The following is a 14,307-nucleotide window of genomic DNA, read 5'->3' on the forward strand; positions in this document are numbered from 1 at the left end:
GGCTTTTGCTCGTTGGTTGGTTTTGTGGTACTGTAGATTGAATTCAAGATGTGCGGATTGAATTCAAAGTGTTTTGCTGGCCAAGCCCTGTTCTAGTGTTGGTTTTGGTTTTGTACTGGAGTTTGAACTCAGGGCCCACTGCTTGCACTGGGGCATAGACAGGCACTATACCACTGGAGTCATGCCCACAGCTCTTTTTGCTTTAGTTATTTTTCAGGTAGGATCTTGAGGTTTTTGTGACTGGCTGGCTTGGACTGCTATCTATGCTTACCCCGTAGCTGGGATCACAGGCATACAGCATCACTCTTGGCTTGTTGGTTGAGATGTGGTCTAGTTGTGTGTGTGTGTGTGTGTGTGTGTGTGTGTGTGTGTGTGTGTGTGTGTGTGTTCACCCCGGGTGGCCTAGATCTTCCTGATCTCTGCCTCCCAAATAGCTGAAATTACTGTTATTATGGTCCACTTATGGCCCACAGTGACTTAGTGGTCATGAGACACAGTAATACATGTTGGGGCTCTTGCAGAGCAGCCTTGGATGTTCTAACTGCCCCGTTTAGTCACACAGAATTGGAGTTATTTAACCAGTTAGTGTGTTCCATCCTTTGGTTACTACAGATGCTCTGATTGATGGCAGCCTGGAGCACAGATGTCAGCGCACCTGTGTGATTGTGGGAAACTGGAAAGATGAAGTGTGTACAGGCGTCAGTGATTCATGTGGTCCCCCACGCAGGTTCTAGGTTGGACTCTGCGCATTCCTACCCTGAGGGATTCAGGGTGCTGGACTTGGCTGTGTGGCTCAAGTGAAGACCATGGATGGAGACAGAGACTTGCTGACCAAGTTCAGTGGGAAACACTTCCTGCCTTCTCCTCCTCCCCCTCATTTGCCTTGTGCTGTTTTAATTGTTATTTTCTGAACTCTTAGCTCCTGGAAGGACTGCTCCAGCTCTCTTAGGAGATGGTCATTTTGCTTTTCAAGCCCAGTTCTTCCCCAGTTTGCAGTCCTGAGGAGGCTGTCCTTATCCTAAGAAAAGAAGCTGCTTTAGGTCCTGGCCAAAGCAGAGCCACCTGGTCTGTGTGTCTGTAGCCATTCCTTTATAGTGGGCCCCATGGAACAGAGGATGGTCAGGAGCCATGTGAGGAGGGGAAAGTACTGAGGGATAAGCAGAACTATGTTGGCATCTCCCAGTGCTCATTAATGATTGCTCTCTGCCAGGAGACTGCTGGCTGCACCTGGAGTAGCCTTTTAACCCTCTGTGATCCTCTGTGAATCACAAGGAAATAATCACTCGGTGTGAAGACATCATCCCCGAGCGGATGACTACAACAAAACTTGGAAACCACCTAAATGTTCACAGACAGGCAATGTCTAATGAGTTATAGTCCATCTAACCATGGGGCGGGGGCGGGGGCGGGGGGGCTGGGGTGTTATCTAAGGCATTGGAAAACTAAGAAGGGAAATGTAGGCTAATTGGAATGGAAGGTACTTACACTGTTAGTGAAATGGTGAATATAAAATGCACAGGGACCGCGATGGCTTGCTTGCAAATATGTGTATGTGCATACCTGCAGTAAGGTAAAGGAAGCCCTTCTAGAGTTAAAGGAAACAAGGTAGATTTGAAAACAAAAGATGATCTGAGTCCCTGTTCAGACATTCTCATGGTTCGTGGTTGTCCACAGACAGAATCGCTGCTCCAGAGGTAGTGAGCCCCTTGTCGGTGGAGGAGTTCAAGGATAGTCCTGGCTGAGGGGCACACAGTGGGTCACAGCTTTTGGATTTGGGTGAGATGATCTCTTTGTTCTTAAGCTGAACAAACCATTCATATCCACAGTCCAAAGCCCAACCTTGAGACTTGGGCTAGAAAAGAAACGTAGCACACGTATGCAGGACTGATTTACTCATTTTTCATGCAAACATGGAAGGAACAGTAGCTGAAAGATGTCCTTATTGTGAAATTAGTGTGTGCAGGTTGGGATGTATAATCACACGGAGGCACATTTACATACCATCTACATTCCTTTTAAATGAGGGGTGGGAGAGAGAGAGAGAGAAAGCTCACCATATGTATGCATAATGACTGAGAATTAAAGTCAGAAACTCATTTTCCAACACTGAGCCTGGGGCATCAAAGTCTGCTATCTGGGTGGGGGAGAACATTGCAAAGCTTTGAAGAAGATCAGTGGTGTCTGTTTCTTCTTTAAATTGCATCTCTGCTAAGCCCATAGCACAGCAGATGTATTGCTGCTTTTCCCCTCTTGTTCCCAGGGGACCATCTTGACAACATAGTATATGCCTGGGGGCCCCAAAGGATGATGGGAAACAGAAAGGGGCTGTGGGGCCCCTGTTGTCTGGTAGGTGGTGAGATCTCATGCACCTGAGTAGTGAATAGAAGGATGGGTGACTTCCTACCCTCTGCTCATAGCTTAAACACAAACATATGACAGGGAAGAGGCCCCTTGGATTTGAACTTGGGATCTTAGCATTGTCTAGTTGTCATAATTTCCTTAGAAATGACTTAGACAGGCCTCCTGCTGAAATGTCAGATGTCCCAAATAGCAAGAAGAACTTCATGCAACCTGCTGTTCCAGTCTCTTTTTCTTTGGGGGTGGGGGTAACAGATCCTGGGACTTGCACTCAGGGCCTGGGTGCTGTCTCTGAGCTCAAGGCTAGCACTCTACCGCTTGAGCCACAGCTGCACTTCTGGCTTTTGTGTGGTTAATTGGAGATAAGTGTCTCAGAGACTTTCTTGCCCGGGTTAGCTCTGAATCTCAGTCCTCAGATCTCAGCCTCCTGAGTGGCTAGGATTACAGGTGAGCTACTAGCAAGCACCCAGCTTGAAGTCAATTTTAATCAGTAGTATGAAGGACCGGAGTTTCACACCCAGTCTCTTGTTTGAGAGACAGGCTGGATCCCTTTACAGGAAGACTCTGTACAGCTGCATTCTATCAAGCTTCCTGTAAGCCCTTGTAGGGATCTCTGACTAGTTGCTAATGATGAGCCAGGGCCAGAGTAGGGACTAATGGCGCTCAAGGTCCAATTTCAAATCAAAGGGACATCAACCTGTGGCAACATCTTCAGTTCCTGAACAAGACACACTTAAGCCAGCAGAATCTCCATGTGACTGTGACAAATAGAGTGAGGGCCATTGCAAGAGACAGGGCCAGGAGGAAGGCCTGGGAGCCTCCCTTTTAGTGGAGGCAAACAGCTGCTCCTGGTTTTCTCACCAATAATAGAGAGAGAAATTGTCTTGCTAACAGGAGGATTCATTTTCTTAGAAAGCCGCTGTCTCCTGTGAAGAAAGCATTTGCCACCCTTGAGCAGTCTTGGCCCTACTCCTTTCAATCACATTTGTGCTGTTGTGCTAAGGAACACAGACACCTTCTGAGCCAGAGCCCTAGAAAACACCAGAAAGTGTTTTCCTTATTCTCAAAACTCTCCATTTCTTTGAAGGTGGCCTTCAGTTTATTTGCTACATCATATCCCATAAATTGTAGATTTATTGATATTTTTCATCAATACATTTTTCATTCAGCAAGCTTCTAGAGGGCCTCTCTTTGCACACCAAGCCCATGCTGGGCCCCAGACTTGTAGATGAATAAGCCATTTGCCCTGGGCTTATACCGTGGCCTAGGAGAGGAGGACATGGTTGTGATTTCAGTGTAATAAATGTGACAGTGCAATAAATGTTGGCAACAAAGTTGGAGAGCGAAGGAAGGTTTCTGGAAAAGATGATTCAGAAACTGACTCCCAAAGAGCCAGTGTTGGTTTGGGAAGAGGGTGGACAGTGTGGGAAGGCTGTAGGGCCAGAGCTTTGACCACACAGCTGTAGTGCCCATGAGTGTGGTGAGCAAGGGCCTGGGGGTGAATGACAGCGAATCACCTGGGCCCAGAAGTCCCCCCCCCCTTTCCCCAAGCCTGGAAATGTGCAGCCCCAGCTTGGCAGTGACGGCTCCGCCTATATTGCTCTCTGACATGGAGCTACTTTGCGAACAGGGGAAGAAGCCAGCACAAGCCTTTCCAGGGTAGCAGAATCAGCTTTGAGAAAAGTTTTTCTGGCTCTCCTCTCTCCACTCCTCCCCTCTTCCCAGGACTTCCTGCTGTGGCCACCTGTAGAAGATCGCCACCTTGTGGACAGCGGCAGAATGACCACTTCCTACATCAGTACATGTAAGGCTGCTGTGAGCCACAGTGCTGGGATCAGACTAGAAGAGAAATCACCAGATGCTCAGAGGTACAAGTCCATCTGCAGCCTTAGGATATGTGAGGGGACTAGGGAAGACTTCAGAGATGACATCCGAGCTGGCTTAGGTAAGGACAAGGCTCTTCAGAGGCCACTGCTAACAAACTTTTTTGACAGAAGATAGCAGCAGGAGAGGAAAGGGACATGCTCAAGTCACTTAGTTTTCTGTTGCTATGACAGCATGCTTGAAACCAGGGTTTCTAGTAAACAAAGAAAAAGGGGTTGTGCTGGCTCACTACCTGGAGTCTGGGAAGTCCAAGAGCATGGCATGGCACCAGTATCTTCTCTGCTTCCAATGAGGGCTTTGTGCTTGTGGCAGGGTGGAAGGGCATGTCTGAAGGAGGCTAAACATGAGGGGGACTTGCTTTATAACAGCTGGCTCCCACAGAAACGAGTCCTGTCCTGGGATAGCAAGAGCTTAGTGATCTAGTCCCACCATCAAAGCCCTACCTCCCAACCCGATCACAGAGGCAATCAGAGTTCAGCCTGAGTGGACAAACCAGCAACAGCTCTTAGGACAGAGCTGAGCGAGGACCTAAGATTCTGGGTGTCCTAGCCAAGGATTCTCTTTTTTTCCTCTTTTTTTTTTTTTTTTTTTTTTTTTTGTCGGTCGTGGGGCTTGAACTCTGGGCCTGGGCGCTGTCCCTCAGCTCTTCAGCTCAAGGCGAGCGCTCTACCACTTGAGCTACAGCGCCACTCTCTTTTTTTCCTCTTATACTTGGCTGGCATTCTGTTTGAGTGGATTCCATTCCCTGTGCTTTAGAAGTAGCCTGATCCTCTGCCCCTTCCCCTCTCTGTATGGCCATTTCATAGTAATTTGTCTGGCCTGCTTTCTGATACATTCATCTATTCTTCATTCTGTACAGAATGGGTGAAATTGCAGCACTGACCCAGACCCAGGGAGGGTACTGTGCACACACCAAGCTCCTGGCCTGCCTGGGAAGGAGAACAAGGTATGTCCTGAGGAACTATCAAAGTTCTTGGTATATGGGTATTTTGAAAGTAGTTGTGATATGACTAGTGAGAAGAGGATAAGGTAAGGGGTTAGTCTCACTTCTTCTCTGGACTTTTCTAGAGTCCAGTCTTATCTAGCTGAGTCTGGAAAGATATATTGGGGCCAGATTATGAAAATCACTGGCTGCCCAGGTGAGGGATTTAGCTTTATTCCACCAGCAGGGGGAGAGCCAGGACTATCTGTGAACAAAGAATAAACAGGATCAGAATATAAATTCATTTCTTCTTTTGAGAGAGAGAGAAATAGTTTTCTTAGTTAACAATCATTTCCAGTCCAGAAAGCTCCTCATATTTCTTGTTTTTTGGAGCTTTTTCAGAGTCTGATACTTATTGCCAACTGTCTTCACAGGAAGCTTGTACTGTATTTGTTTGTTTGTTTATCATCGTTATTATAAAGCTTTCTTTCTTTTTGGACAATGTCACCTCTTCCCTCACTGTCTCCCAGTTTTCCTCTCCTGTCTCCACCCACAAAGTATATAGTTCATTTTCAATGTAATGCCTTGTGAGTAGTATGGTTGCATTTGCTCACCCCCTTCATATTTCTGCATGACAAAAATGGTTAGGTCTTCCAGCCATACGGGGTTTTCTTTTCCCCTGAATTTAGTAACTCCACCATATCTCTAAAGGGTAAATAGAGGCTGCCCTGTGACAAGCTCGCAGCACCCAGGAGATAGACACAGCCCTCAGGATCTGCCATTCAGTTTCCGTGTGTGGCATCACCCATGCTGAGCCCCGCTAAAGCTGGAAGGGATCAAAGACTTCATCAGCTGGGTTCTGGTGGAGCCCAGTATCTCTTTGCTTATTCTCTGTCAATATGTGGCACCCTGCTAGAGCTCCCCAAAGAAGTTTTGAGTGAAGTATTTGAGGGCTCTGCTCTGTTCAGTGTTTGTCAGTGAGTAGGATGTGCTAGGGGAGAACATTCAAAGGCTCCAAAGGTGGAAAAGGAAGGAATGAATATATATGGTGTGGAAGAAGCCATATTCAAAGGAGTGTGTATAGGTTAGCAGCCTGAAGAGAATCCAAATGTTGAAATGTCCTAGAACCTGCCAAGCTCTGTGTCTGGATCCAACATAAAATGCTTTAGAGAAGCATAGGAGGCCTGAGAAAGAGAGCAAAGAATGTTAGCGTGGCACTGGTACCAGGTTCAGAAATGGGCCTCATGGAAAATGTGGTTGCTTCTCAGAAATGGGGCCTCATGTGGGGACAGAGTTTCCTTAAACTTACATACCTGAGAAGAAATGCCTCAGCTTTTATTTCTATGAATTGGCTGCTTTCCCAATGCCCCTAGGCCAGTGACAGTCCAATAATGACTCTTTCTTAAGACTACAAGGACAAGGCATTAGGAATACAATAAAATATGCACAATTCTTTTGTGGAAAAAAAAGACTACAAGGACAAGACTTAGAACGTTGTGAAGGGAAATGCCACAGTCATCCAACAGTGGAAACTATCCATCTGAAGTCTGGCCAGGAAGCCAGGAGGCACCTGGTGGTTGGGACCTGCCGTAAGAGATGGCATCTCTGTGTGACTCAAGAACTTCTTGGTTCTTTCCTTCAACCTGAGGGCTGCAGGTAGGGGGCAGAGTACAGAAGTCACTTACATCTTTGTAGGCACCCAGGAGACAGCTGTGTGCTCTTCATTCTTTCTATATCTCCTTTTCATTTGGAGAATAAGCATTTATGGAGCCTCCACTGTGCCCCAGACATGGTGATGATTCAGACGTGACTGTGACTTCGGGCCACTGTGACCTATCAGGGGAACCGGGACGTGGGGATGTGACTGTAAATATAGTCGGTGCCTGCCCATACTAGACACCTTAATAGCTCATGTTTGCCAGGTGCTAACTGTGTGTCAGGCCCTCCTGAGCATTGATGTGCTTTAGCTCATTTCAACCTCATGGACACAAAGTCGCTCATCTCTGTTTTAATACAGGGCCTCCAGGAAGAGGATTGGAGCTTGCCCATAGTTACATAGCCAGTAGGTGGTGGTGGGCAGAGGTAGGCAGCTCCATAGAGTATATTCTGAGCTTCTGGACCAGATATATCTATACAGATGTGTATTAAATGGACAAATACAGAAGATCGGCATACAAACCAGGGGTGGGGATAGATGGAGCCAAGAAAATTACATCACGATGGTCAGGTAGGTCCCATGTCTGAGGTAGAACCTAATGAACCAAAATGCTACTCTGGGGCAGGAGTGGGAAGATACTAAGAGGTTAGGGTGGGTGATAGCACTGGTCAGATTCAGCCAGTTATGATGCCCCTCTGGTTATGTCTGTGAGGATATTATCAGAGACGATTAAATCATTAAGGGCTCTAGCCTAGTCAATCAATTAATCCATGGATAGATTCATAATATTATGGCACTGTTGGGATGTGGACAAAGGTAGGAGGTGGGGTCTTGTTGGAGGAAAGAAGTCACTGGGTGTGTCCTTGGGGACTCTCTCTTGCCTTGGCTCCTTCATGGATCCTCTGTTGGCTGCCTCAGTGTGAACAGTCATGATGGACTGGGCCCTCTAAAACCTTGAGCCGAAAATGTACCCAACACAGGGAGTGAAGCTCCAACTGCCGGGCACTTTAGGATAGGATTGCAATGATTATACTTGGGAGATAGGAGCTTTAAAAAGAGGCAATGCACTCTGGGTATCTGTGGCTCTCAGGAGGTTGAGATCTGAGGATCATAGTTTGAAGCCAGCCAGAGCAGGAAAGTCTATGAGATTCTTATCTCCAATTAACCATGAGAACAAAAGCAAAAATGGGGCTGTGCCTCTAGTGGTAGAGTGCTAGCCTTGAAAAAGCTCAGGACAGTGTCCAGGCCCTGAGTATAAGCTCTGGCACTCTCTCTCTCTCTCTCTCTCTCTCTCTCTCTCTCTCTCTCTCTCTCTCTCTCTCTCTCTCTCTCTCTCTCTCTCTCTCTCTCACACACACACACACACACACACACACAAAGTAGCAATCAGTCAAACTGAGATGTTATCATTACAATAAAGACCTGACTCTATTAGAGATGGCAGCATGATCTGCTCTAACAAATAAGCCCCACACATCACACGGTGGGGGGAGGGGGAGGGGGAGGGACTCATTACAAGAGAACTTTATTTCTTGCTTGTAAGTATGTAAGGGATATTTTTCTCTGCATGGTATATCAAGGGCCCAGGCTCCTTAAATCTTGTGATACCTCTTCCCCCACTTCCTGTAGAGCTTTAAAGTCCAACCATAGTCGAAGAAGATTTCCCACCTTCCTAACTCAGTGTGTACAAGTGTTCACGTCTCATCCGTGGGCATTTCATAGGTGAAGCCTTGTCTACTTGCTCCTAGATACCACAAAGATGGTGTAGATGCCAGGCACTCCAGAGTGGAAGAGAGTATGACCCTGGCCAGGAACGACCTTACTTTCTGCAGAGAACAGGACTGTATGTGTGGACATCTAGCCAATGCTATCATGTGGCTGGGTTAGGTGCTTTTGTTGTTGTTGTTGTTGTTGTTGTTGTGTGTTGTGTTTTATGGTGATACTGTGGTTTGAACTCAGGGCCTCTCACACTCTACTACTTGAACTACACTCCAAGTTCAGAACTTGCAGACAGTTTTGAACTTGTCCCTAGCCCCTTCTCCCAGTAAGTGGGCTGCTTTGTTTTCAAATAAACCTCTAAACCAGCGGTCCTAATTTATTGCCCTGAGGCAGAGTCCTGGTTTATTGCCTGTAATAATTTTTACAGCAAGCCAAAGGGGCACAGTTGCTGGGCAAAGCTCTGACAACTGGGGGGGACAGTTCCCACAATGGGGGCTGTAAAAGGACAGCAACAGGAGTCCAGGGATAGACAATGCAGGAGAAGAACCTGCTTCTGCAGCATGAGAGGGGAGGAAGAGCAGTAGAGCCAGCAGTGTTGTGAAATGAGGAAGAACACCGCCTCCCTGCTTTCATCCCCAGGTCAATATTTGCCAGGCTACTTGTGTGTTCGCTGAGCTTTTGGGTGCTGTAGAACTGGACAGAACAGTAAGGAGCTCATCAGAATCAAGACCTCTGAGGAGCCCAAGACCAATTCAGAAAAGCTTCACCTGTGAATGCACTGCCCACCACAGCCCTGCCCAGGAAGATGCTTGCCACAGACGCAAGGTAAATGCAGAGCAAGACCTTCCTGCCTTCTTTGGTATTGGCAATGAATAGAAACTGGGAGAAGGGCATGGGTTAGCTACTCTGGAGGTAGGCTGGGCAGGCTGGATTCCTGGGAGGTGAATATCTAATCTATCTAGATCTAGATCTATTATCTATATCTTTAATGAGTGATCGCTGCCCAGACGAAGAGCTAAAAGAATCCTGAGTTAGAATCCTGGTTCTTCAGTTTCTTTCATTTATTAATCAGGTATAATAACTCCTGTCCTACCTAATCTGCAGCTTTATTTTATTTTATTATTTTATTGTTATTATTTTTGTTGGTCATGGGGCTTGAACTCTTAGCTTGGGTACTGTCCCTCAGCTCTTAAGCTCAAGGCTAGCACTCCACCACTTGAGCCACAGTGCTACTTTTGGCTTTTTTTGTTTATGTGGTAATGAGAATCGAACCCAGGGCCTCATCCATGTGAGACAAACACTCTACTACTGAGCCACCTTCCCAGCCCTATGCTTGTTTGATTTTTGTGCTGGTATTGGCGCTTGAATTCAGAGTTTGGGTTCTATCCCTTAGCTTTTTTGCTTACTAGTCACCTGCAGTTCTGGCTTTTTGGTAGTTTATTGGAGGTAAAAATGTCTTGGATTTTCCTGCCTGGGCTAGTTCAACCTGGGGTCCTCAGATCTCTGCCTCTTGAATAGCTAGGATTACAGGCATGAGCTACCAGCACCCAACTCAGCTTTATTTTTTAATTGTATATACTTGTGGGTTACCATTTGAGATGTCTTCACATACATTTCCCCCCACCCCACATCATATTGATCAAACATAGTAGTTTGAAGTTTGTTGCCTCAAATATTTTTCATTTCATTATGTTGGGAATATCCAAAAGCTTCTTTTTTAGTTATTCTGAAATAGATGATACTTCTTATTAACTATAGTCATGCTTCTATGCAACAGAACATCAGAACTTACTCCTCCTGTCTCACTGGAACTGTGATCAGCCTCTCCCCAGCCTGCTCTCTACCCCGCCCCTTGTCTCTGATAGGCATCGTTCTATCCTGCCCCTAGATGAGATCATTCTACACATGAATAAGATCATTGCCTTTGTATGCCAGGCTCATTTCACATAATGTCCTCCAGGTTTATTTATGTGTCCAATGATAGGATCTCCTTCTATTTGAAGGCCAACTAGTACTACATTGTGTAGATTTTCTTTATCTATTTATCTGCTCTTGGACATTTAGTTTGATTCCACATCTTGGCTTTGGTGAATGTTGTGTTTTGATACACATAGCATTCAGGTATCTCTTTGTCATAGATATGTTTCATTTCCTTTGATATACCCAGTAGTATGATGTCTGGTTTATGTATTTATTCTTTTTTTTTTTTTTGGTGCAAGTCAGTCTGAGACATGAACTTAGGACCTACGTGCTGTCCTGAGCTTTTGTGCCCAAGGCTAGCACTCTGCCACTTGAGCCAGAGCTCTACTTTCAGCTTATTTGGTAGTTAATTGGAGATAAGAGTATGGCAGGAAAACTCTGCGTAGGCTGGCTTCAATCTGAGATCCTCAGATCTCAGCCTCCTCAGTAGCTAGTATTATAGGTGAGAGCCACTAGTGCCCGGTGATTAATTTTTGTAAATATAATTTTAGTGTTATTATTAAGAGGAGTTACCATTTTATAGTCAGGTAATGAGTATATTTCTTTATGGACAATGTCAGTCTTTCCTGGCTTTCCCCCAGTTCCCCCTCCCATCCTTGCCTACAAGTTGCATAGTTAATTTTCCATTAAATACTATGTTTGCATTTGTTCATCCTTCCTCTCTCCATTTCACATTTCAGTGCCTCCCCTTCCCTTGCTAAAACACACACATACACATGCATTCCCCACCCCCACCCCCCCAACCAGATATGGGTGCTCACACCTGTAATCTTAGCTACTCAGGAGGCTGAGATCTGAGGATCACAGTTCAAGGCCAGCCCGGCAGGAAACTATGATACTCATATCTCCAATTAACCACAGAAAAAAACTGGAAGTAGTTCTTGAGCAAAAGGAGCCCAGGGAAAATGCCCAGGCCCAGAATTCAAGGACCAAAGGAAAAAAAATCAAGAATAAACACCACTACCACCACCACCAACAGCAACAACAAAACTCAAGTTTCTGTTTTCTGGAATTCATTTCAATAAAAAGTATTTTAAATGTTCAGAGGAATCACACCTTAGGGCTCCTCCCTCAAGGATATCATCCTTTGGTCTGTGTATGAATGTATGTTTAATTTTTTGAGGAGCTCCCAGTGGTCTTTGTGGACAGGAGAGAAGGGGAGAGGCTAAGGGAACAGATTTGATGCAGTCAGGATTTTGTGTATTTTGAAGAAAGTGCTTTTGGTTTAGGGAGAGGCTGGGATGGAGTGGGAGGTGGAGCAAGGGCCTACTGTGATGATGATGTTGGCCTGGACTAAGGTGATGGCCATGGTGTAGACAGATGTGAGTGGATATACCAGGGATTGGAGAGGATGGAGCGGAGGGTGACCAGGGCCCTAACACAGATGTCAGTCAGTCCATGGTACCTTGTGCTTTCCTTCCTGAGAGGAGGAAAGGATTGGTTTGGTTATTCTGGTACTAGGGCCCATGGGGTTCCTAGAAGAGAAACTCGGGAGGCAGGCAATTGGCTTGGCCTTTAGCTCAAAGCTGGTACTCTAGCATGCTCTAGCTGTACTTCCAGCTTACGGGTACAAGTCTCACAGATTTTCCTGTCTGGCTGGCTTCAAACCACAATCCTCATATATCTGTCTCCTGAGTAGCTAGGATGACAGACAAGGGCACCAGCCCCTGGCTACTACTATCATTGTCTTGATTATCATTTTTGAAAAAAAAGTTAGCTTCCCTTAGGGAATGTGTGTGTGTGTGTGTGTGTGTGTGTATGTGTGTGTGTGTGTGTGTGTGTGTGTGTGTGTGTGTGTGTTGGGAATTGAACTCAAGACCTTGAGTAGATGAGGCAAATGCCCTACCACTGAGGAATAGCCCCAATCTCCTTGGAATTCTTATGACAGTGCCCAGATGACCAAGGTTACTCTCAGACCCTCACCAACCCTGCTATTTTCTCATCTTTGTCTGAGAAAGCTCAGGAACATCCTTGCCAGAGGTACTAGAGTCAGAAAAGCTGGAAAGTACTACTGTCAGAGCCCCAAACCGGGCTCCCTCATTCAGGGAACCCTTCACTCAGACCCTTGAGGATAGTTCCCAACAGGGGCTTGGATTCGTGACAAGACCTAAAGAGTCCCAGCACTCAGCAGCAGAGCTTAGAGGATTCACTCAAACAGGTGCTCAGGAGGGCAGCTGGGCCTTTTGGGGCAAGTGTGTGGCTCAGAGTCACCTTTCTAATGGCATGGTAGTGTAGGACTGGTCACAGGGCCAGGCATGGGCAGCCACTCTGGCTACTGGTTAACTCGATAAGACTTTGTAATCTACTGTGTAGTCAGGGCCCCAAGGCCAGGGGAGCCCCTGACACCATAGTCTGCTGACCATGACACACACTGGGTAGAGACAGGGAGGGACAGGAAGGCAGATCCTGGAAGATTGGCAGTCACTGTGGCTCAGGACTTGCCAGCACTGCAGCAGAGGCTCCCTTCAGCTCTGAAAAAGGAGAGACTTTTTCTTTCTCTTTTTTGGTGGGTCCTGGGGCTTGAACTCAGGGCCTGGGTACTGTCCCTGTGCTAGTACTCTACCACTTTGAGCCAGAGCTCCACTTCCAGTGCTTTTGAGTGGTTATTTGGACATGAGAGTCTCAAGGGGACTTTTCTACCTAAGCTAGCTTCAAAGTGTGATCCTCAGATCTCAGCTTCCTGAGTAGCTAGGATTGCAGGCATGAGCCAGGCACCCAGCAAAAGAAAAACTTTTTATTGGCCAGAATTGTCCACAAGCTGAAATGGGGTGGATAGAGAAGAGAACCGCATGAAGGCCGGCAGGTACTTGACTCTCACAGGACCCAGCAAGGGAGGCAATAGACCCCTATTTCAGAAGGAGACGAGTAAGGCTTGCCTATGGAACTGGCCCTCAAGACTCCCTTGGGCCGAACCCTTGGCTGCTAACCCTTTGCCAATGGGTTCCAAGGTCCAAGTGGAAGAAACAACTGCCTTAGGAGGTAGCAAGGGCCCAAGTGGGTCTTCATGGCTGCCCCATGGGGACTGGGCAGAGGAAGGACGGAGGCATTCTGACCTCATCCAGAGTTGGATTCCAGAGCCTGGAGTGTCTGTGGTTTCATGAGCAGGAGTGGATAAGGGCGTATGATGTCCTCCATGGGCAAGGGCAGCTCAGTCAGACTTAGCCCATGCACATAGTATAGCAGCTTCCTCCCTCTCTCCCTGGCCTCCCTTCCTGCCTTCCTGCCTGCCTACCTGCCTGACTTCCTTCCTTCCTTCCTTCCTTCCTTCCTTCCTTCCTCCCTCCCTCCCTCCCTCCCTGCCTCCCTCCCTCCCTCCCTCCCTCCTCCCTCCCTAACTTCCTAACTTCCTAACTTCCTTCCTTCCCTCATTCATGCAGTGAGCACTTGCTTGGTGCTTTGAAATCAGAATCCCAGGATAGGGGTGGGTAAGGGAAGGTTAGATGTCAAGTGTGAACAAAACATACTCCTAGCATTTTTTTTTTCCTTGCTAGCTGTGGGGCTTCAACTCAGGGCCTGGTTGATATCTCTGAGCTTTTGTGCTCAAGGCTAGTGATCTACTGCTTGAGCCACAGCTTCACTGTAGGCTTATCTGGGTGGTTACTTGGAGATAAAGAGTCTCATAGACTTTCCTGCCCAGCCTGGTTTTGAACCAAGATCCTCAGATCTCAACCTCCTGAGTGCTAAGATTACAGGCGTGAGCCTCCAGTACCCAGCTTCTAGTTTTTGAAAAACTAGAAAGTGAGAGATGAGGCAGCAGGAAAAGATTACCTGGGTGATGGTGTTGGGG

At 46.8% G+C, this 14,307-nt stretch overlaps 1 protein-coding gene across 1 annotated transcript in view; it reads left to right on the forward strand.

Moving 5' to 3' along the window:
* The first annotated feature begins 5,173 nt into the window (after positions 1-5,173).
* Positions 5,174-14,307, forward strand: part of LOC138819034 (stimulated by retinoic acid gene 6 protein-like) — a 40,113-nt gene continuing 30,979 nt past the window's right edge. The window contains exons 1-2 of the mRNA XM_070010170.1: positions 5,174-5,188; positions 9,180-9,365. Of these exons, the coding sequence (XP_069866271.1) occupies positions 9,346-9,365 (20 nt within the window). The 5' untranslated portion in view covers positions 5,174-5,188; positions 9,180-9,345. The remainder of the gene's footprint in view (positions 5,189-9,179; positions 9,366-14,307) is intronic.

This window comes from Dipodomys merriami, unplaced genomic scaffold, assembly GCF_024711535.1.
Source record: "Dipodomys merriami isolate MVZ:Mamm:240054 unplaced genomic scaffold, mDipMer1.0.p SCAF_11, whole genome shotgun sequence".
NCBI classification, from domain to species: domain Eukaryota; kingdom Metazoa; phylum Chordata; class Mammalia; order Rodentia; family Heteromyidae; genus Dipodomys; species Dipodomys merriami.